The sequence below is a fragment of the Chlorocebus sabaeus genome, chromosome 9 (assembly GCF_047675955.1).
Source record: "Chlorocebus sabaeus isolate Y175 chromosome 9, mChlSab1.0.hap1, whole genome shotgun sequence".
NCBI lineage: Eukaryota > Metazoa > Chordata > Mammalia > Primates > Cercopithecidae > Chlorocebus > Chlorocebus sabaeus.
Genome location: NC_132912.1, coordinates 116565444 through 116590735, shown reverse-complemented (window position 1 = coordinate 116590735; position 25292 = coordinate 116565444). Strand labels below are relative to the sequence as shown.

The 25292-nt window shown below is 34.6% G+C and overlaps 1 protein-coding gene across 3 annotated transcripts in view; it reads right to left on the bottom strand.

The window, feature by feature from the left end:
• Positions 1-25292, bottom strand: part of NHLRC2 (NHL repeat containing 2) — a 61828-nt gene that overhangs the window by 33386 nt on the left and 3150 nt on the right. The window contains exons 2-5 of one of the 3 annotated variants that reach the window (XM_073019382.1): positions 24456-24608; positions 23027-23347; positions 6639-7094; positions 3905-4026 (exon numbers count right to left, since the gene is read on the bottom strand). In XM_073019382.1, coding sequence (XP_072875483.1) covers positions 3905-4026; positions 6639-7094; positions 23027-23066 — 618 coding nt within the window. In that variant the 5' untranslated portion in view covers positions 23067-23347; positions 24456-24608. The remainder of the gene's footprint in view (positions 1-3904; positions 4027-6638; positions 7095-23026; positions 23348-24455; positions 24609-25292) is intronic. The other 2 variants (XM_007964123.3, XM_073019383.1) reach the window with 2 other exon arrangements.

Genomic DNA, 25292 nt, shown 5'->3' with positions numbered 1-25292 from the left:
AAGGAAACAGGAAGTTTAAAATCAGAAGGGAACTTGTTTTTGCAGACAATTTGTTTACATAAGAAACAAAAGATTTTGGCAGAAATGGATAAGCTGGTCTTAAAATTCTTATCAAATTGCAAGGGACCTAGGATAGCCAAAACAATCTTGAAAAAGAAGAAAGTGGGAGGACTTATACTTCCCAATTTCAAACTTTATTAAAAGCTATAGCAATCAAAACAGTAAGGTACTGGCATAAAGACAGAGAGATCAATGGTATAGACCTGTCCATACATCTATGATCAACTAATTTTTAACAAAGCTGCTACGGCTATTCAATGGAGAAAGAATAGTCTCTTGGATAAATCTTTCTGGGATAACTGTATATCTGCATGTAAAAGAATGAAGTTGAACCCCTACTTCACACCATATACAAAAATCAACTCAAAATGGATCAAAGACCTAATTATAAGAGCCATAACTAAAAGACTTTTAGAATAAAACACAGGGGTAAATAATTGTGACCTTGGATTTAGCAATGGATTCTTATGACAACAAAAACATAAGCAACAAAAGGAAAAAATGGACAAATTAGTCATCATCAAAATTTAAAACTTCTATGCATCAAAGAACATGATTAAGTATAAATGCAAGCAGAAAAATGTGAAAAATCATTTGCAAATCATATACCTGATAAAGAACTTGTACCTAGAATATATAAAGAATTCTTACAGAAAAGACAACCCAATTAAAAATTTGGCTAAGAATCTTAACAGACACTTCTCAAAGATATAAAAATGGCCCATAAGCACAGGAAAAGGTGCCTGACATCATTAGTCATGAGGGAAATGCATATCAAAACCACAATGAGATGCCACTTCATATCCAGTAGGATGGCTAAAATTTTTTAAAACTGAAAAATAACAAGTGACAGTGAACACGTAGAAAATTGGAACCCACATATATTTCGAGTGGGAAGGTAAGATGGTGCAATTGCTATGGAAAATAATTCAGCAGCTCTCAAAAAATTAAATACAAAACATGTAACTCCTCAATACCAGTTCTAGGTATCTACCCATGACAAATGAAAATGTATGTCCATGTAAAATTTATATATCAATGCTCACGGCAAGATGATTCATAACAGCCCAAAATAACAAAATATACAAAATAGCCAAAAAACAATCTAAATATCAATGGTGAATTGGTAGATAAAATGTCATATTCACACAACAGAATACTATCCAGCAATACAAAGGAATGAACTACTGACATGCCACTTCACACATGAACTTTTCATTATGCGAAATGAAAGAAGCCAAATACAAGAAAACATATATAATTCTACTTAAATAAAATGTTTGGAAAAGGCAAATTTACACAGACAGAAAGTAAATTAACAGTTGCCTAGGGATGGGGAGGGGATAAGGACTATCTGTAAGTGGTCTTGTGGGTTCTTACTTGGGGGATGAAATGTTTTAAAAACAACATATGGTTACAGTTGTAAAACCTGTTAAATTTACTAAAAACTAATGAATTGCAGATTTGAAATGGATGAACTTTATGATACATAAAATATAGCACAATAAAGTAATTAAAAATGTAAACAAAACACTTTGTTTACAAGATCACATACAAATAAAAAGTAAGCATTAAAAATATCACAATGAGGCCGGGCGCGGTGGCTCACGCCTGTAATCCCTGCACTTTGGGAGGCCGAGGCGGGCGGATCACGAGGTCAGGAGATAGAGACCATCCTGGCTAACACGGTGAAACCCCGTCTCTACTAAAATACAAAAAATTAGCCGGGCATGGTGGCGGGCTCCTGTAGTCCCAGCTACTCGGGAGGCTGAGGCAGGAGAATGGCGCGAACCTGGGAGGCGGAGCTTGCAGTGAGCCGAGATCGCGCCACTGCACTCCAGCCTGGGCGACAGAGTGAAGACTCTGCCTCAAAAAAAAAAAAAAAAAAAATCACAATGGGTATGTTAATGTAAGAGGAGTGACAGTGGGGGGTATGGCCAAGTAGGAGAATTTATAATTTAAATAAATTATTCTAAATGAGAAGGGTCTGCATGAAACTATGTTTGTGAACCGTGAATGGAGAAGTGTAATCAACTCAATCCTCTGCAAATGAGGTCTTAAACAGAAATAAAACACAACAAATATTCTTGTATTTTTAAAAGGAAAAAATTTTACTTCCCATTTCTGCAGACACCATATTAAGTCACATAATATAGAACAATTTCAGGTAACCTAAATTTGTTGTGATTATGCTACTTAAATGCATAAATATTTGAAATGCAGCACATGGTCAATACTCCAAAACCCATTAAGTTGTAAAGCAAGAGAAATGACATACAATTAGAAAAGAAGGACAAGTACTCCCTGAATGTTGCAGGCTGGCTATTTTACCAATTCAATACACCATTAGAGGGCTAGCCCCTCTGATGAATTATAAAAGCACACATCCCCAAAAAGATAATGATAAAGAAATACTAATCATTAAAAATTTAGTAATAAAAAAACCCACTTTTCATAAAATATACACAATGGAAACATTAGTCCTATGAACAGCTCTGCCTATAAACGGATCTCTGGTCAAATAAGTTTAGAAATGCTGCACAAATATCCCCCTATTAATGCACTCAACAACACATTAGCATATTTAAGTCTGGAAGAAGAAAGTCTCCAAGACTTTAAAAAACACGTCTGCTTTAATGTATTAACCCACAAAATCTGTTTTTCATGTAACACTTTTATATTAAGAGGAATACACACTTTCGAAAGTGCTTCATGAAACAGTATTATTTGCTCATAAATTCATCCAACAAATATCTGTTGAACACCTACCACAGGCCAGGTCTTTTCTAGATGCCAGTATTTAATAGTAGACAAAACATATTTCTAGCCCTCAGGGGGACTTACAGTACAGTCGCTATTATTATATATTACATGTATTTTTTTTCTACTATGTGTATATAGGTGATAATATTGTCAAATAAATGAGGATAAATGTCAATACTGAAAGAAACAGTGAGAAAAACAAGGAAGTATCTGAAACAATGTATTTAGACAGGATGAGTATGACGAACTTGGTTACTTATTTTCCAAACACATAGCAACTTAAAGACCAATGGTTTAGCCAAAACAGCCATAGGTAGGAAATGTTTGAAATAACTGAGTACATCTACAATGAAATGTGATATAGTCGTATCATTCAGGTGACTAATATGCAAAAAAATAAAGTTAGAAAAACCTACAAAACATTATGTATGCATAGTATCATTACCTTTGTTTAAAAAAATTCTCTACAAATAGGCTTTTTAATATCAATTTATTTTTATAAGAGTAGAACATTTCCAAAAAGACACACACTTTAACAGTGGATGGTTACCTCTGGGAAACTGGAATTGATGGTCAGGGGACTTTTATTTTTAGCTTTATGTATTAGCTGACTTTTTAGAAATAAGAACACATATTACTTTTCTAATAAGATAAAACAAGTTTTAAGACGAATTGGCTAATCAGTATTTCCAGCCAAAGCATAAGAGTTGAAGAGAAGCAGGAGTGATATGATTTTTTTTCTAGTTTGAGAAAATTTAACTGAAAAAGGACAAAGGATCATTGTAAACTAGTAGTTAGGAAAATACTTCAAAATGAGGAGCTTTTGAGTGGTTAGGGACACAGCTTTGAAACAAAGGGTTAAAAAAAGAACTCAGTGGGGTTTTCTTTTGTGGTAACTACATACTGACACAAATAGCAACAGGATACTTGAGAATAAAACTAAAGTAAGTACCTCAAAAAAAGCAGAACAAGGACATTGACATACATAAGCATCACCCTTTAACTTCAAATATTTAATGTAGCAAATACAATTTACTTTTTCTGATTATAAGTATTAAAACAAATTTAAAATGAAAATTACCTTTCTTATAAGGTGGTTTTCAGTGTCTGCCACATATATGATATTATTCATTATGGCTACACCCTGTGGAGAATTGAAAGTTGATTCTGAAAATATTCCATCTTTTCTTCCAGGGTTGGGTCCTAAAATGAGATAAAATTTCCCACTTAAGAAGTGATCTCAAGGTAAAACGAAACAAAACAAACTTGTATTTAATGCTGGGATTTTAATATTTAATATAAAAACATGGTATGTCCACATAAAAACTAAAATGTTCCTCAAGGAACATTTTTCTTAAGAGTGAGTTTTGCTAATGACAGGGCTCATAGTGTAATTACTAGTGCACTTAAGCATAGTAGCAAATAGTGAAGAAAATAATTTTAAAAGCATTCTAATTATCCATTACCTAGACTACAAAGATTTAAAAATAACTCTAATTATTCAACAGATGAACAATTTTTAACATTTTTGAAAGATATGCTCCTTGGATAATACAAGCCCTTTCCCTAGAAAAATATACATGGCTAAATTGTTGCAAACAATCCTAGATCCTGAGGACCACTGAAGCCTTTCCTTTAGGAGCCCAAGGACCCCAGATGAAGAATCCTTATCTACTATTTCACTTTGTCACAAAGTCCTACGATATATCGTACACACTATAAGAGAGAGTGATCCTAGTATACTTCTCAGTTTTAACAATTCATGTAGAGTTTCAAGGGTGGAGAGTATAACACAATAAGATGTAATTGTTATTTCCCTGGCCAGCAAACAAGCCATTCAAGGCCTCTAAATCAGCAGTTCAAACTGCTTTGTGGAACTCCATTGTCCGAGGCAGCCATAAAAAGGTAGTGTAATGGAGTGGCTAGAAAACAAACTCAAGGCCTGGTACAGTGGCTCACACCTGTAATCTCAGCATTTTGGGAGGCCGAAGCAGGCAGATCACTTGAGGTCAAGAGTTCGAGACCAGCCTAGCTAAAACAATGAAATCCCATCTCTACTAAAAATACAAAAAATTGGCCAGGTGTAGTGGCAGGCACCTGTAATCCCAGCTACTTGGAAGGCTGGGGCAGAATTGCTTGAACCTGGGAGGTGGAGGTTGCAGTGAGCCGAGATCATGCCACTCCACTCCAGCTTGGGTGACAGAGTAAGACTCTGTCTCAAAAAAAAGAAAACGAACTCAAGAGCCCAAAAGACCCTGTCTAAATCCCAGGTCTGTCTCTTTCTAGCTGGTGGTTTGGGCAAGTTCTTTGTGTCTCAGTTTTTCTTCTGTAAAATGGAACTAATTACCTAACTCATAGCATTGTGCAGGCAAAAATGAGTTCATACAAGTAAAATGTTTCGAATAATGCCAGACATACAGTGTCTGCTGTAACTATAATTGTTAATAATACTATTATTATTGTTGATATTGACAAGAGTTCCCTGAAAAAAAAGGGGAGTTCTGTGGTTATGCGAGATTGGAAAAGATTGCGTACCATACTCCCTCATGAGGAAAATTAGCAGAGTAAAAATATTATACCATCACCAACAAAAATCTGTTAGATAACATTAAAGTAGTGTTTCCTGAGTGTATCTGACCAAATAATTCTTTTTTAAAAATTAAAGAATAACTATATCAAAAGATAACAGTATTTCTAGAAATATGTTTGGGTAGTATAGTTTGCTTGGTTTCTCTTTTAACAAAGAAATATGTTTGGGCAGTGTAGCTTGGTTTCTTTTAACAAAGAATATTCACCTACACTATTTTGAAAATCACAGAATCTATTAAACACTTTAAAACCACTTAAGTTCAAGCTGCTACAAAAGACACTTTTTGAGTAACAATTCAATTCTCATAACCGCCTGTCATAAATCAAAATACCAAGTAGCCAAAACAAAACAAACACCACAAAACACAACACCTACTGTATCTTGGCACATTAAGAATAACATCAGGGCATAGGACTACAACTAGTTTTTTTATATTAGGAACTGAGACATTCCTACTTTATGTACTAATGCTGTATATATTACTAAAACAGGACTGACTGCAAAGAGATGAATTACTTTTGTCTTTGACTAACATGTTGTCAGATGTCAGTTTAGATAAGTAAGATTAATAAGAATGTACTCCGTAGAGTTTATTAATTATGTACATGTAACCAAGAGGTAGTTTTAGATCTAAGACCAGGGAGATACAGAATAAAATGATCTATGCTTGCATGATACTTATACTCTGCTACACCTATTTCTATTCTGGAAATAGATCCAGACACATGTTCAAGTTCTTATGGAAAGAAGGAGAGAAAAGTAAAATTATGCATAAATTCTAGCTTAATTATTTTATAAACTACTTCTCAAGTTCATGGGGCACTGACATGATCTTTAAAAAGATATGGCTATATTTTGTTGGAAAGTGAAACACAATACTTCTACTTAAAATGTCTGAAATCCAAAATGTATATTTTCATAAGAAACAGTAAGTACAGCAGTTAAAAAAAAAAAAAAAGATAGAATATACAAATGTATCTAAAAGCTGAACTATTTCCTCTTTTTCACCTGGAGCTTTTTCAGTGTTTTTGTTTGTTTTACGAGGGAGTGAGAAGAGGTTAATTCAGACATCATGCATTAATTAACAAAAAATTTTTGTTAGGAAGTTAAGTCAATGTATATCACTTTTCTATTAGTTTTCATTTAGACATTTCAACTTTTATATTTACCTGAGCTATTTTTTTTTACTGTAAAACATATTATATATCATAATCAGAAGCTTTACCTCCAATGCTATATTGAATTTGTCCATTCTTCCCAACGACCAAAATTCTATGATGTCCAGTGTCTGCTATTACCAATCTATTAGTAACTTGGTCTACTGTTACTTTGCCAGGAAACAGCAATGGTGAAGGTGGCAAAGAATCTTTATAGAGTTTTATTCCAATTTTATCATCTCTGATCTGCCCCCTGTCTTTGTAATACTTTAAAGCCATTGAAGTATATAAAAATAATTTATCTTTGTGTCCCTCTCCAATCAAAGAAAACAACATGTTTCCGCGAGGTCCAAGTATGACTAGAGTTGGCCAGCAGGAAACTTCTAGTTCTTGCCAAAGGCTGGCATCTGCATCATTAACCACAGGGTGGGTGATGTTGTATCGAAGAACAGCACTCTTAATGTTATCCAGGACTTTTTCATTTGGAAACTTAGCTGAGTGAACACCAATAATGAGAAGACCATCTGAAAGGAAAACATTATATGTTAAACATTATTAAATATTTACGTTTGAATATCATCATCCACACATTAGGTTTTGGGTCACTAATAAATATTAAAAGTCCATAGATCAAAAAAAACAAAAAGTAGAACTATGCTGGGATCTTCAACTGCATTTTAACATACATATAAAAAACTTACAAATTTAAATCTCATAACAATATTGATTATTACATAAAAACACATAACAAATTCATATGGTTATTGAAGGATTAAAACTTCTTTTTTCTTTTATTTAGATAACGCTATAAAAATCATCTTTATTTTCTTATTAAATGTGGACATTTTTTCCACCTATAATAAGCCCCTTCGAAATTCAGTTGCTTATGTCTGCTTTTGGGAGGTATTTATTGTTATATCACTCTCTTATATTTTTTGATCTAACTTTACATTACAGATTAACAGAATAAATATAAGCAAGATGTTTCCATAATATAAAGCTTTTGATTTATTTAAAATTCCTATTGTATGGTTCTTAGAACAAGCCTTTCTGTAGACATAACTGCTGAAAACAACATACGTCTCTTATCTAATCAATACATTATTTCAAGAAGTTAGTGACAAAAAAAAAAAAGTGTTAGGCTGGATTCAGTGATAAATTTCAATATTTACTACCAAACTAGTAGAGATAATAACAGCTAAGTACATTCAAATCTCCCAACACATCCATCAAAAACTACTCAAACCTGCAAGATGAACAAATAACACCATACAAATCAGGAGATATAATTTCCCAGAAGCTCATGCTTTTATTACAACTATTAATTCCTAATCAAAACCAAACATGCATGCTTGAAGACACACCCTGCTTGAAGACAGAGAAAAGTAAACAAAATCAGGTAGATTGTACAGGAGGGTCAAAACTCAGAAAAGCAAGTGACAGAAGAGTGAACTGCCAGTTTTATTTTCTTTTTCCATCCTTTTCCTAGCTTTGCCCTGAGAGTGGGTTCCAGTTTTGGAGCTGTATGGGGAGCCAAAACCCCAGTAGAAACCTGGCTGCAACTCTGGCCCAAGAAACCACGTAACCTGGACAGTGTGGGAGAAACCCTGAGGGGAAGAGTTGGGGAAAGCAACTCCTTATTTCTGAGTATGAACACTCACAAGTCTTAGTTTAACCTCTAAACTACAGTACATGGAACAGACTCAAAAAAGTGTAGCAAATGCTTGGGGAGCTGAGAACTGAATAACTGGGTTTACAGAAGGAGAGCGAGCTGATGAAGATGAGACAGAAGTTATAATTTGAATTAAGAGGGTTGAAGGCCTACTAAAATAAAGCTACCAATATTCCCTACAGGACTACAACAGAACCCAGAGTTCCCATATCATCACATTCCAACGTCCAGGATACAATCCAAAATTACCTGGCATTCAAAGAAAAGAACAAGGAAATATGGTCAACTATCAAGGGGGAAAAAATCAAGAGATATTGATGCCAAAATAAAGCAGATGTTCGACTTACCAAAGACTTTCAAGCAACTAGACAACTATGCTCCATGAGGTAAAGAAAAACACATATGAAGTAAGTAAAAAGACAGATACATGAACAGTGAAATGGAAATTATAAAAAATAACTAAAAATTTTAGAACTGAAAAATACCACAAGTTCACTGGATGATCTCATTGGCAAAAAGGACATGACAAAGAAAAGGTTAATGAACCTGAAGACAGCTCAACAGAAATTATCCAATCTAAAGAACACAAAGAGAGAAAGAAGATTGAAACAAAAATAAACAGAACCTAGGGGCCTGTGGAACAGTTTCAAAATATCTAAGTAAGTATAACTGGAATCCCAGAAAAAGTGAATAGATTGGGGCAGAAAAAAATAACTGAATAATGCCCAAACTTTCAAAATTTGATTAAATATATAAATTTAGAGAATTCAAGCTCAGCACACACACATTAAAACCATGTCTAGACACACCATAAACAAACTGCTGAAAACCAAAGGCTGAACACACACACATACACACACACACCTTGAAAGCAGCTGGGGAAAAAAGATGCAGTGAGGAATGGTTGCCTGGGGAATGTGGGTAAAGGTGGTGGGGCAGTGAGGGAAGGACTGCACACCTGTTACCTTGGGCAAGTTACTTAACTGTTCATCTGTTTTCTCATTTGCAAAATGAGGAAAATAATAGTAAATGCCTTGTAAGTCAGGTGGATTAAAAGAGATATCTGTGTAAGGCATTTAGCATAGTACCTAGCGTAAACTAAAATTTCAACAAATTTTGCTATTATTATTTTTTAAAGTTGTAAGTACAAAGATTAATAAAAGATAAATGTAAACATTTATAAATATCAGAAGAGATTAGGAAAATAAAACAGCAAAGAAAGTGCATCATGTTGATAAACACAACAGATATAACCAAATACACATAATATTTGTACATTACCAGTCATACGAATAAATACCAATGGGCTTAACTCATTATTAAAAGAAAAAGATTTGGATAAGTTCTTTATATAAAAGATACATCTAAGAAAATGTGAATCAGAAAGGCTAAAAATAAAGGGGTAAAAAAAAGATATGAGAGGCAAATGAAAGCAGTAATATCAGGGTTGTAGATCTTCTTCCGCATCTCCAATTTCTGGGCCAGATGAGTGTTTTGCTCCACTTCATTATCTAAACTGAAGTTTACACAGGTTTCAGTTTATCCTTGCGAGTTCTAGCTCATGTTTGCACGTTCTTTCTGGTTTGCCCTTGTTCTCTGCTACTTTATATCCATCTTTCCTTCTCAACCGCCTGATCTGCCATCAGGAGATATAATTTGCCAACAATTACACTTGAATTCCAAACCAAAGCACAAGAACATATACACACACATCTCTGCTTGAAGACCCTGAAAAGTTAGCAAACTCAGGTAGGTTGCAGGAGCACACAGAAGCAATAGTCTCACATATACTGATTAGCCATGTAGCTCCAATAACATAAGGTCAACTACCTAAAATGAATCCCCTATTAGTTCTCTCATTATTATCCCCAGTTGTTGTGCTTCTCTGATCAAACTATGATTAATATACCAAAACTGTAATTCCTAGTTTTGGTGTTAGCTCTACATGTGTAAAATCTCCATCCATCCATTAGCAGTTTCCCTACTCACCTATGGTTCCCTTGATCTCCCTATAGTAGATTCACCAGAAAGGGCACATGTGCACAGTATTCTCTGCGTTTTTGGACATTCAAACTGTTTTTCTTTAACCTTGATTGATTCTTAAAAAGGACAAATGGTTGGATATAATCTTTTTGGTTTATGATTTACACTCATTAAGATTTCTGAAATGTCACTGTACTGTTGCCTTGCTTTGTAAGTTATTTGTGAACAGCATGGTCAAACTTAAATGTCTTTGTAAACTACTTTTCTGTTTTTCAATGTTTAAAATACAATAATTTTACTAGGATACTTCTTGGACTGTTCTGGGTCAATTTTCCCTGGTACCTGGTAGGCCCTTTCAATATGTAGATTCAAGGTTTCTTTTCTTTCCAGAAAGTTTTCTTGATTCTAATTTAGATATTTGCTCCAGTCAGCTGTTCTGATTTTCTTGAGGGTCTCCAAGTAGTCTTATGTTGGACCTCCTCTGCCTGTTTTCCAATTCAATCATTTTTTTCTTTAAACTTTTTAACTTTTTTGTTTAAGCTCATTTTCATTATTTAGGGATCCCCCCCCTGCTTTTAATGCCCCTTAATAAATTTTTATACAAATTTATTGTCCCTTGGACAAACTTAGTTTTCATTTGTAACACAATTTTGAATTTGTCTTCTCTTTTCTGGATTCAGTTAACATTCCTTTCCTTTTTTCTTTTTTGTCCATTTCTTAGTTTTCTAATTTGTGATTCAAGCTGTTTTTTTCATTACTCCTAAATGCTGACTGAGGATATTTAATCCAGTATGAAGGAAGGTGTTACAGTTTTGTCAATTTTGTGATTGTTAGAGAATCTGTATCAACATTTTAACTCTGAATTGCACTTTCAGCATTTTTTGCAGTAGTTTTTATATAGCTGTGATCTGCTTTTTTCTATTCCTCTTCATTTTGTGAACAGGGTTCCTAGTTTGACAGCGCCCTCTTCTGACAGTTCCCTTTTTCTGGGCAGTTTCATTTATGAATAGCATTGGTGAAAGGAGGGGTTGGTATATCTTCTTTCTCTTTTGTTTCCATTAGAACCTTAGCTTTTCCCTCGTATTTCCTTCTTTCCCTTCAGTGGCCTGTCTCCAAGGGAAACCACATCTTTCCTAGATAGCTGATTATCTCCCAGGAGCAATGCTTCTCTGAGGCTTCCCTAGTCCTGCACTCTTTGAAGAGCTGGTGATATGGTCTAGTATATCCAAACCTGTGTTCAGTATTTTATACTTTGTATTGGAGCTTCTCTTTCTGGGGGTAAGGAGACTATTCTGTTTGTGCTTTGTCTAAGTACTCTGAACCACTCTACTTATTCTCATGGAGTCTTTTAAGTCTCTCCTATACTTGTTCTTGGCATCCACAGACTTACAGCAATAGAACCTTTATGGGAATTTAGTTTATTTCTGAACTTACATGTAATGTGAAGCCATGATATTCTCTGTCTCCTAGTATCGTGAAATGCAGGGCCAAGTGTGGGTTTACTTGCTCTCCCCTTTTTATTGTTTGGAACAGAGGGGAGGGACAGTGGGGAGATTCAACGTCAGGTGGCCACCATCCTCCTCCAAACCCAGAAGTAGCAGAGATAGATTCTTTTTAATAATTAGGTTTATTGACACATAATTATTTACATTAATCTTTCATACTTTAGATTAAATTTAATTGAGTATAAAACCAGAAACTGGTATAAAAATAGGAGTATAGTATAAAATAGAAGTATTTCCAATAGTATAAAAACAGAACTACTTCCAATACGATAAAGAATAAGGAAAAAATGCCTACTATCTCTACTATTGTTTAACAATAAATTGGGGTGGTGTGTGGGGGATTAGCCAACATAATTAGACAAGTGAAATCAATTAGAGGCATAAGACTGAAAAATTTCTATATGGAGATACAACAGTATATCAAGAAAAGTCCAGAGACTCAATTATAAAACTAAGTCAAATAATAAAAGATTCAGGGCTAGGTGCAGTGGCTCATGCCTGTAATCCCAACACTTTGGGAGGCTGAGGCCGGCAGATCACCTGAGGTCGGGAATTTGAGACCAGCCTGACCAACATGGATAAACTCCGTCTCTACTAAAAATACAAACTTAGGCAAGCGCCATGTAATCCCAGCTACTTGGGAGGCTGAGGCAGAAGAATTGCTTGAACTTGGGAAGCGGACGTTGCAGTGAGCCAAGATTGTGCCACTCCACTCCAGCCTGGGCAATAAGAGCAAAACTCCGTCTCAAAAAAAAAGAAGATTCAGGAAGATAGAATACATAATTAACACATGGAAATCGATAGCCTTTATATACTCAAACAATAACCAGTTAGGGGATATAATGGCAGACAAAACTCCATGTACAATAAACAGCCATATAAACATAAGATTAACTCAACTCAAAAATGCATCTTAAAATTATACCAAGATACCATTTCCTACCTATTAGATTGGTAAAAATTAAAAAGTATGTCAAAACATTTTATTGAAGCAGCACCTAAGAAAGAGGTACACTCACACACTGCTAGTAGAAATACAAACTGGTACAACTTTCCTGATGGAGAATTAGGCAATACCTAACGAAACTACATATTTACTTAACTTTGACCCAGCAATGCCACATCTAGGAATTTATCCTTAGGCGATTCTACCAGCAAGACAAAAGCATACCCACAAGATTATTTATTGCTTATAATTGCTAAATATGGAATGATCTAAGAGCCAACACACAGGATAGGAAAGTGGCTGAATGAGGTATGGCACACACACAGCGGAGTACGATGCAGTTATTTTTAAAAGTCAAGAAGTTCTCTATGAACTGTTATGAAGTGACTCCTGGGATAAATTTTTACATGAAAAAAGCGAATGTATAAAAATGTCTACAGTATGCCATTTTTTTTTTAAAAGGAAATTTTTAAAAATATGGGACAGAAATGGGAAGGCAGGAACAGTTAGAAGGGATAGGTAGATAGACTAAATATCTGTTTCATCCTCACTATGAAGACCATATTGTCTTACACACTGAAAAACAAAGTCAACAAAGGTAGGGAGGGGGACTTAAAATGAAATACAAATAGAAAAAAATAAATCTAACTATCCTTCAAATGAATAACATAATCTAATGGGGGAAGCTGAGAAGTGGGATGGAATAGCCTAAGTAATTTCTGAATTACTTGAGAGACTAGAAGCAAAAACACCACTGTAGCAATGAGCACATCTAGTCCCCAGACCTTGGTTTCTCAACACCATTCCCTACTAAAAGGAATCAAAGCTCCTTAGAGAAATAGCTGACTCCGAGTTGGAATGGAAAAACATAAGATACGTCTAGAAATATTTTCGTGTGATTAGTAAGGAAGGACTCAAAAAATGACAAAGAAATGCCAAAAGAACACAGAACACAGCCTGAAGGGGATCCTATTAGTCAAATCTTGGACAATTTGAACACGAAAATAAATTATCACAGTAATGATTTATAACTCAGTGAATTTTAAATAAGAATCCATGAGTTAAATCCATATACATTTTATGTACATTATATATATGTAATATTTATCATAAAATGTTATCATGTATCACACATATTTTCTTTCTGATGAATATATCCCAACATTTCCTTGAAGAAGTGATGACTGAAGTGAGATGTGAATGATGAGGTGTTAGGTGCAGAGAACACTGAAGGAGATTCCAGGGAAAGACAACAGCACCTACAAAGAGGAAGTATGAAAGATAGAAGAAACTTAAGAAGGTAAGCGACTAGGCACAGAGAACAAGCGAGAACGTGGGACAAAATGAGAATAAACATACAGATGGGATCAGTCTTGTAAGTCATGGTAAAGATTTACATCTTTATCCTAAGAAAAATGGGAAGTCATATGGAGAATGAAGTGCAACTTTCAAAGATATTTCAAACTAAACTCACAACCTTCCCCTCCAAATATGACCTTTTCAGTGTTTCGTGTCACTGAATGGCACCATCATCCATCCAATTATACAAGCAAAAAACCAATATAGGACATCTCTGTAATAACCAATCAGCCCTCTCTCATCATCCATACTTAATCCACAATCAAATCCTATTGCTCTTATCAGCTATGACTGGTTTCAAGTTGTTATCCAATCTCACAGAGAGCACAATAGCCTTGTCACAGATTTCCCATATACATTTTTGTCCACCAAGGAGTTATCCACCCTGAAGTCACTGATCTTTTAAAAACACAAATCTGATCATGTCACCTTGTTGCAGAAAATCCTTCACTGGCTTTCAATTGTTTCTAGTATAACAAATCTCATCTCTCCAGCATCTTCTCTACACCCTTTTCCTCCTGAGTATTCTAGGACTTCCTTTGGTTCCTCAATAATATCATTACTCCTTTTGCTTTACAGGGTTGACATACAGTGTTCCCCCTGACTGGAACGTTCTCATCTGTTTTCACCTACTAAAGGCACATTGTCTTTTATTCAATTTTTACTTTCACAAGAAAGATTTCTTCCGGATTAAACTCTATAATGTCATCATAGCAGCCTATAATTTTTTTCTATAGATCACTAATCAGAAATTATAAAAATATGTATGTGATTATTTAATTATATGCCTTCTCGTTAGACTATAATGCCTACTAATTACATAGTGCCCATGCATGTTTTATTATTCTCCAGCACAGTGCCTAGTACATAAGCAGAAAACGAATGATTTCACAGGACATAAATACTGAAGGAATTTATAAATCTGTATAATAAACCATATCATATTGTCCAAATAGGAGATCTATATTGATGTACATAGAAACACAATTGCCAAATATCCACTCCCATTTTCTTCTGTAAGAACCTCAATATTCAGGTTTTTCTTAAATTATTTTGCTTTTTCTGTTAATCATGCATAGTAAAAAGGGGATGTAAAAGATTCTTCCATTTATGAATCCTTTGCCAATATAGGGATCAAAATTACTCCATTTAAGAAAAAATACAGAAGAAAGGAAAGAAGAGAGGGAGACAGGAAAGAGGGAGAGAAGAGGGCAAGGAGGAATGGAATGAGGGAAGGATAAACTATATCAAAAATTATAACTTCCTTCTTTTCAGTGAAGTAAAACAAACAACAACAACAAAAACCACACATACATGGTGGCTCAGGCTATTTGTAATACCAGCACTTTAGGAGGCTGAGGCGGGCAGATCACTTGAGCCCAGGAGTTCGTCGCTGCCGTAAGCTATGACTGTACCAGTGAACTCCAGCCCAGGCAACAGAGTGAGATCTTGTCTCTGACTAGCAAACAAAAAACATGATAAATATATAACTGCTTCTAAAATATTAGTAATAAACCACTTTTTAAAATACCTATTTTTAAAGCTTCAAAGGTCTTATTGAGAGATGTATACTTCTAAGTGCACTCAATTACAACTGTATATACTATAGTAGAATGTGTAGTTTAATCACAGGCAATGTAAAAACCTAGTTAAATGCAAGGATTGAGAATATTTGAGGCATTTTTGAAAGATGTTTAAAAAGAAAAAAACACCTGTAATGGTGACATTCTGAGATGCAGAAGACAACCATGGCTTCACTAGACAAAAAGGATGAGACGATTCCAGGCAGAGGGAACACTGTGTCAAGGTGTTAAAGCAAGAAGAATGATGATACTTAGGAACTGAAGGAAAGCCAGGGAGGCTAGAACAGCTCTGAGGAAGGATGAGAAGGGTATGGAAAAGATGCTGGAGAGGCAAAATTTTCGTTTTTATACTAAGAACAATGGAAACAGGAAAATGAAAGGATCAAAATCGCTGAACACTAAACTGGGAAAGAAATAAGAAGCAAATTTGAAAGCAAATCAAACACTGGTGTCAGGTTGTTGTCCACACTAAACATCTGAAAATGTGCCATAAATTGGCAATGTTTTCATAGTACTTTATTTAACAATACATAGACAAACTACTGAATAAAGAAAATATAATGTGTGTGCAGAAAGAGTTAACATAGTAACTCTGACTGCTATCCTTTAAAAGGTGTGCAGACAAGATTGGCTCTTGCCTGGCTTCTGGGAGCTTAGATTTCGGGAGGGTTTTCACTATTCCTAGAACTGATAAGAGCGGCTCACTATGCCTAAAATGTTTGTACAAACAACACAGTTTATGCTGAATACCTGCTTTCCTTCTGAGAGTCTGGACTTTTGAAACATGACAGCAGGCAGAAGCTGCCTACATGACCAGCCCCCAAGAAAAGCCTTGGTTATTTCTGAGCTTCTCTCGTTGGCAACATCCCAAATGTGCTGTCACAACACATTGCTGAGGAAATTAAGAGCATCTTGGGTTGACTCCACTGAAAGAAGACTCTAGAATCTTGTACCTGGTCTCCCTTCAACTAGCCCCATGCATCTTTTCCCTTTCCTGATTCTGCTTGGTATCTTTTTGCTATAATATAGCCATGAGTACAACTATATCTTTTGAGTAGTTCATTCAGTACAACTGAATCTTGTGAGTGAGTACTCCTAATGAAAACTATCAAACCTGGTGGAGGAGCTGGCGGGGTGGCGAGGTTTGAGAACCATGACACAAAGTGAAATTACATACAGACTTATAAAGGCTTAGTTTTACTCTAAAATTAAAAGTGCATTCTTCTAATTTTTAATAAAGTATAAAACAGAAAAAAGCATATACTACATGACAATACTAGCATTTACTCAACAGTAATATGAAATTCAGATTTTTAGAAGTCTGATTTAGTTATGCATTAACATAATATACACCTAGCAATCACATTAAAATACACAAGGTTTTCCTAATAGATGCTTTCCTGTAAAACAAAAGTGCTTTTCCTTAGATAATAGCCATTATGTTCAATTTCAGTACCATATAATAACACACCATTAATGTACACACCATAAATAAAAAACTTAGAAGCTCTCAAGTAGAAAAGGGTTGCAGTTTAACATAAATATGTACTAAGTTATTATTAATTAATAACAATCTTAGGGCATAGTTACTTCTTTTAAAATGTTTAAACATCAGAACAATTCATTACTATTAAATACATTTTGCTTTTTGCTTTCAAACTTTTTGGCACTTGCGATTTCTCATTCACTACTGTGAAAGTGGCACTGCCCCCTATTACAAACCCGTGTTTAAAAGCTGATTTAGAGGAAGCAAGTTGATTATGAAATTGGACCTCTTTCAAGGTGTTTTGAATTAATAAACACTTCCTTATTCAGTGGAGCATTTTTGGCTTTATGGTAAAATGAGTGGAACATTTCATGGAATTTTAAATATGCTGCCAAATGTCACTTCGAGAACATAAATAGCACTGCTGCAGATACATTCAGAAGTACATCAAATAGTAATGGGAGAAGACATTTAGCTACAAAAAAAGCAAATTTAATTTAGGGACTTAGTGACAGCTTATTGAGCTGTCATGTGATCATTTCCGGGTATGTCCGCTTTTATGAATATGAACTGAACTTATTTTCTAATCAATAGAAAACTCTTTTATTAAGTTATCAGGATTTTCATATAGCAGCATATTACAGAAGTAATGTTTCTTTGAAATACAATGTTGAAACTACTGACAAAATATTTTTAATGGTTAAAAATTTATTCCACTATGTAACAAACCTGTACGCTCATCAGAACTTAAAGTAAAAAAAAAATAAAAAAAAATCCATGTTATATTTAAAAAAAAAGAGAAAGCCTCTGTGAACACGCATCACAACGGCATTCTCAACTATTTCTCATGTTTTCCCTTTTTTCCAATATTCTTCACAAACCTGCGGCAAATTAAAGAAAAAGTTCTACGGTAATCTCAAAAAAACAGATATTCCACAAACAATATTCTAACAGTCAAATATAGAAAAACACTAGTCAGTATTCTCTACCACACTAACAAGTGAGTTATTGGGCCAGCAAATCATACCCAGTAATATGCTAATAAACCAGCTCTTTTATACGGTGAGAGGAATGGGGGATGAAAAGCGATTTTTAAAACCTCTGATTTGCAGCATTTGTTGATTTCCATGGTCTAAGTACTCCCACTACGGCTGATTTCAAGATTACCACTGGCTCATAAAATTTCTTACATACTTAACAAATGGCTCTCACCAGCCTACAGGAGCTAGCTCCAACACACCACTGATTATTCCCTTCCCAGTGGTGCACAATTCTGACCTTGTAAGGTTCATTTTTAAAATAGTTGTTAAAACTTGTTAAATCTTGGCTCACTGCAACCTCTGCCTCCTGAGTTCAAGCGATTCTCCTGCCTCAGCCTCCCTAGCAGTTGGGATAACAGGTGCACGCCACCATGCCCAGCTAATTTTTGTATTTTTAGTAGAGACGGGGTTTCACCATGTTGGCCAGGATGGTCTCCATCTCTTGACCTCATGATCCACCTGCCTTGGCCTCCCGAAGTGCTGGGATTATAGGTGTGAGCCACCGCGCCCGGCCGACTTTTGTGTTCTTATTGTTTCTTCCATAAAATTTATTATTTTAACCATTTGCAAGTGTACAGTTCAGGGTATTTACTACATTCCTACTGCTGTGCAACCATTGCCATCCTCCATCTCCAGAACTCATTTCATTTTGCAAAACTAAAAATGTTCCCATTATACAATAGCTCCACATTCTCCCCTCTAACTAGCCACTAGCAACTACCATTTTACTTTCTGTCTCTATGATTCAGACTACTCTAAGTACCCTGTATAAGTGAAATTACACAGTATTTGAATTTTTATGTGTGGCAAAAATTGTGAATTTTTTTCACCTAGCATAATGTCCTCAAAGTTCATCCATGTTGTTAGAATTTCCTTCCAAGGTTGAATAATATTCCATTATATGCATACACCACAATTTCCTTACCTATGATCCATCAATGGACACTTAGGCTGTTTCTAAAGCTTGGCTATTGAGAATAATGCTACTAGATATAGGTCTATTCAGGTTTTCTATTTCTTCATAGTTTCGTCTTAGTAGGTGTTGTTTTCAGAAATTCATCTATTTCATCTAGGTTATCCAATTTGTTGGTGTACAATTGCTCATAGTACTCTTATAATCCTTTTTACTTCTGCAGAATTGGTAGTAATGTTCCCATTTTCATTCCTGATTTTAAAAATTTGAGTCTTCTTTTTTCTTAGTCTAGCTAGCTAAAGGTCTAGGAATTTTTCTGGTACTTTCAGAGAATCAACTTTTGGTTGGTTGTACCCAAACTGATCTTTTCTATTATCTATTTTGTTTCTCCCTGCTTGAATCTTTATTTTCCTTCTTTCAGTTAGCTTTGGGTTTAATTTGTTTTTCTTTTTCTAGATACTTAAGGTGTAAAATTTGATTAAGATATTTGTTTTTTAATATAAGCATTTATAACCATAAATTCTTCCTTAGCCCTGTTTTCACCATGTGCCATAAGTTTTGTCACATTTTGTTTTCATTTTTCTCTAAGTATTTTCTAACAATTACCTATGTTTTCTTCTTTGGTCCACTGGTTATTTAAGAGTGTGCTGTTTGATTTCCACACTTTGTGAATTTTCCAATTTTCCTTTGGTTATTGTTTTCTAACTTCATTTGTGATCAGAAAAGATACTTCATCTTTTAAAAAAATCTATTGAAATTAACTTGTGGCATTAACTTATGGTCTATCCTGGAAAATGTCCCATACACAATCCTGTTGTTGGGTAGTGTTCTCTTGTTGGGGAGAGTGTCCTGTATATATTAGGTATAATTCTCCAACCACTATTATAGAATTGTCTATTTCTCCCCTCAATTCTGTCAATTTTTGCTTCATATATTTTGTCTGTTATTAAGTGCCTAAGTGTTTATAACCATTGTATCATCTACATATTTTTTTTTTTATTTTTTAATAAATGAGGTATTGTTATGTTACTCAGGCTGGTCTCCTACTCCTGGCCTCAAGTGATCTTCCTGCCTCAGCCTCCTGAGTAGCTGGGATTACAGGTGCAATCTGTGCTCGGCCTGGGCTTTTCATTAGTATATAATGCCCTTCTTTGTCTCTTGTAACCTTTTTAGATTTAAAGTCCATTTTGTCTGATACTAACATAGCCATCCTAGCTCTCTTTTAGTTACTATTTGCATAGAATATCCTCTTCCATCCTTTCTATTTTAACCTGTTTATATCTTTGGATCTAAAGTGAGTCTCTTGAAGAGAACATACAGTTGGAATATGTTATATATTCATTCTGCCAATTTCTACCTTTCAATTAGAGGGCGTAATCTATTTACATTTAAAGTAATTATTGACCAAGAGGGACTTATCTGTCATTTGGCTATTTGTTTTCTACATGCCTTAGAGCTTTTTTGTCCCTCATTTCCTAAAGTACTCTCTTTTTTTGTTTGGTTGACTTTTATTTTGTAGTTAAACATTTAAATTCTTTTATTTCATTTTGTGTATGCTCTTTAGTGTTTTTTTTTTTTTTTTTTGTAACCAGGGGAATTATATTTAACATCTTAAAGTGATTACACTCTAATTTGAATTTATGCCAGCTTCAAAAACATACAAAAACTCTGCTCCTTTAACACCTCCACCCCATCCCTTTCAGTTGTTGATAGCCCTAAATTACATCTTTGTACACTGTATCTCCAAATATATAAACTAATAATTACTTTAATGCATTAGTTTCTTAAATTACATAGAAAACAGGCCAGGCGCAGTGACTCATGCCTTTAATTCCAGCCAGCAGTTTGAGAGGCCAAGGTGGGCGGATCACCTGAGGTCAGGAGTTCGAGACCAGCCTGGCCAACATGGCAAACCCTGTCTCTACTAAAAAAAATACAAAAATTAGCTGGGCATGGTGGCAGGCACCTGTAATCCCAGCTACGTGAGAGGCTGAGGCAGAAGAATTGCTTGAGCCTGGGAGGCAGAGGTTGCAGTGGGCCAAGATTTTGCCACTACACTCCAGCCTGGGGAATAGAGCGAGACTGTCTCAAAAAAAAAAAAAAAAAAATTACATAGAAAACAAAATGTGATGGTACAATAACATTAGCTTTTAGAATAATTTTAAAAATATAGTAGTCTCTTAAATCACGTAGAAAACAAAAAGTGGAGTTAAACACCATTGTTACAGTAACACTAGTTTTTACACTTGCCCACGTATTTACTTTTACTGAGATCTTTATTTCTTCACAGGCTTCAAATTATTGTCTAGTGTCCTTTCATTTCAACCTGAAGAGCTCCTTTAGCATTTCTTTCAGGGCAGGTCTATTAATGAACTCCCTTAGCTTTTGTTTATCTGGAAATGTCTTACTTTCTCTCTCACTTTTGAAGGACAGTTTGCCAGTCACAGAATTCTTGGTTGACAGTTTTGTTCCTTTAGTACTTTGAATATATTGGCCCACTGCCTTCTGGCCTCCAAAGTTTCTGATGAGACATTAGCTGATTATTGAAGATTCCTTGTATGTGATGAGTTGCTTCTCTCTTGCTGCTTTAAAGATTTTCTCTTTGATTTTAGGCAGTTTGATAATAATGTGTCTTGGCGTGGTTCTCTTTGAGTTCATCCTACTTGGACTTCACTAAACCTCCTAAATGTTTGTGTTCATGTTTTTCATCAAATTTGGGATGTTTTCAACCATTATTTCTTTAAATATTCTCTGCCAAAATGCATATGCTGGTCTGATTGATGGCGTTTCAAGGTCCTTTAGGCTCTGTTTTCTCTTCTTCAATCTCTGTTCTGTTTGTTCCTCAGTCATTTCCATTGCCTTATCTTCAAGTTCACTGATTCTTCTTCCTACTCAAATCTGTCTTCGAATCTCTCCATGGCCCCTGACCTATGAAGGTTTGACTTATGATTTTTCAACTTTATGATGAGTTTATCTGGACATAATCCCACTGTAAGTCAAAGAGCTCCTTATGATTTAGGAAGTTATGATTTCTACTGAGTATCACCTTTCCACCATCAAGTCAAAATATTTTAAGTTGAATCATCGTAAGTCAGAGACCATCTGCTGTGCCACCAAGCATTAAACATACTTTCTCAACTTAATATTTTCAACTTACCATGGGTTTATCAAGCTTCACTATAAATCAAGGAGCCTCTGTAGTGAGTTTCTCCTCTCCGTTAGTCCCCACTTTTCAATTTCAGAATTTCTTTCTAGCTTCTATTTAGGTTTTCTCTTTATTGTTATTTCCATTTTCTTCATACATTTTTTTTTTAAACTTTTTCCACATTTTCCTTTAGTTATCTGGGTATCTTTAAGACAGTGTTTTAAAGTTTTTGTCTCATAGATAGGCTATCAAGTATTTTTCAGAGACAATTTCTATCGGTTTACTTTTTTTCCTTTGAATGGGCCACCCTTCCCTGTTCTTTGTGTATGCTTTGTGATTCTTTGTTGAAACTGAGAGTGAATTCTTGCTCCACTTACAAAGTATTTTACTTTTCAGAAGTGTATTTGTATATAAAGATATTTTTAATTTTTTTGTCACAATATGCTATAAAAGCAATGTTTCCAGTAAAGTGGTAGGCGATTATAAGGATCCATTCTAGGAAGTCACTGAATCTGCTTAAGGTATGGGGTTCACCATGTGCTCACCAAATAGTCTTTTAGGGGTGATCTTAGGTATGGAACTGGTAATCTTTGAGATTCTTAACTTCATGTGTAATGCCATTCTAAAACACAAATGTCATCTGTCTACTAAAAAACAAATCAAAAACAAACTTCAATATCTCTGTATCCTCAACAGAAGGAAAAGTCTAAACTATTAAGAACGCTATACAATGTATTTCACAATGTGGTCCTAATCTAACCTACCTTTGTCTCCTTTTACTTTTACCATGAACCCTTACAATCTTGCCACACTAAATTATTTACCTGTTCTTGGAGCAAGAATCCTACTCCTCTGTGCTTCCATGCTTGTTTACCTGACGCTTCCTCAGCCAGGATTGTCCCTTCTGCCCCATTTTCATTTTCAGCTGCACTCCTGCTCATTTTTCAAGTTCTAGCTCAATTGTTTCCTTCTCTGAGAAATCTTTTCCAATGTTTCTAGGCAAAGTGACTTATTCCTTTCCTCAGGTTCCATAATGCTTTTTATTCAATTTTGTTACATATTTCCTCAGCAGTTAGCAGAGTACCCTGCACATAACATGTTCAATAAATGTGATGTCTTGAACAAGAAACACTGGCATCCAAAACCTAGGAGATAAGATATCCACATTTCTTAAATCCATACAGATATATTTAATAACAGGATTTAGCTAGTAGAAATATTTGAGTTCTTGATAAATCATTTGACTGGTAATTTTAATATACAATCTATTACAATTTAGAAGCATCTAAAGTTTAAGTTGCACTGAAGATTTCTCTATCACTTCCTCTTTAAAGTTTAGTTTCAGAATATCCTTTACTTTTGTACATATATCGTCTATTCTCATCTTTACTATCACAGGATTGGTGACCCTATCTCTTTTTTTTATCCACTCCAAGATTAGCGCTTCAATTCATTTAAACCTAATTAAATGGTACCTTTAATTTAATTACTCCCATGCTCTCTTTTTAGAAAGTAAACCAAAAAAAAAAAAAAAAAATTGATTAATTTTTCAAACTTCTAAAGCCAATAAGTGTCACACACACACAAAAAAGAATATGTATGGAATTTTAATATCTTTAGCAGGAAATTCTTATTTCCCTTAATCTTGGAAATCTATAAAACATTGTAATAATGTAATCTACATAATGTAATAATTGTAATCTACATCTTTAGAATCTGTAATACCATAAAAATGGATTTCCTAGTGTGCTTTGAAAAACATTAGCTGTAATAAATCATTTTTTAATGAAGCAGGGTCAATGAAAGAGTATCTGTTATATTTGGCATTCCACTGCAGTTAATGTCATTCAATATTAATGAAAGCCTAGTCACATTTCCTAATAAGAACTTTAAACCTTTATTTCACAGTGAAAAGTATAAAATTAAGGTCATATATTTTATTTTTTTAATAGAAAAAATTTAAGTAAACCTCAACATACAAAGACCTTTTAAAATATCTGATCATGAAAAAAGCAAATTATGCCCTTAGCCTCAGAGAAAAAAACAATATACTAAATGCTGGTTCTTTAGATAGGCAGACCACTGTCACTAAGCTTAACCCTTTATGAAAAGGTACATGTCATAGATTAGAGATTACTTTTAGAATCACTGAAGTCTTGCCAAATGTTCATTCTCCTATGAGCTAATGAGTCAGCCACTCTTCCAGTGACTATGCCAGAACAGTCTGTTGGAAACTAATTAAAGAGCAGATACCTTTATCAGAGTATGTGTGCTCTAATGCATGGAGATCAGGCAATAGGTGAATACAGTTTATGCAGCAGTAGGTGAAGAAATCAAGGATGACTATTTTTCCACATAGATCCTTGTAGACAGAAACAGGCTCTTCTGTGTTCAGCCACTCTAATCCTGAAATTTAAATAAAATAAATTACAATGATTAAAGGGAAAAGGAATTTACCTGAAACTTTCCATTAAAATGTGATCCTTTTTTTTTTTTTTAAGACTAATGTGAATAGTCAAACACTTTAAGAGAAAGTAGCACCATTTAAAGGCTGTGGCAGTTGCATGTTATTTACTGTTGTTTACTATGAACCATCATTTTCTATCAACAAAAGAAATAAAAGACCTATCTGTATGACTGTGACTAAACAGATTATTTGTGGTTTGGAAGAAGAGACCAAGAAGGCAAATTAATAGAGATTAAAAGCCCAAAAAGGGAAGAAAGAAAAGGAAGGGATGATGGTACGGGTCGGGAAGCAGGAGGAATAGAGGATGGGAAAGCTGGCTATTATAATGCCGTCCGCAAATAAAGCAAGAAAAAGCTACTAAATTCTTTCAGAAAGAGTGTAATAGTCTGTGAAAAGGAGTCAGGGCAACACATTTAGGTAAAAAAAAAAAAAAAAAAAAAAAAAGGAAGAAATATCAAATAGTAAATCAACCTAATTACATAAACAATTAGATACAAATGGGCTACCAAGAATAAAGGTCAAGCTTAAGAATAGTAAGACATAACTAAACATCAAAAAGGAGTGAAATGTGTGTAAGGATAAACATACAAAATGCCTAAGCCAGTTTCCTAAAGGAGAAGAAA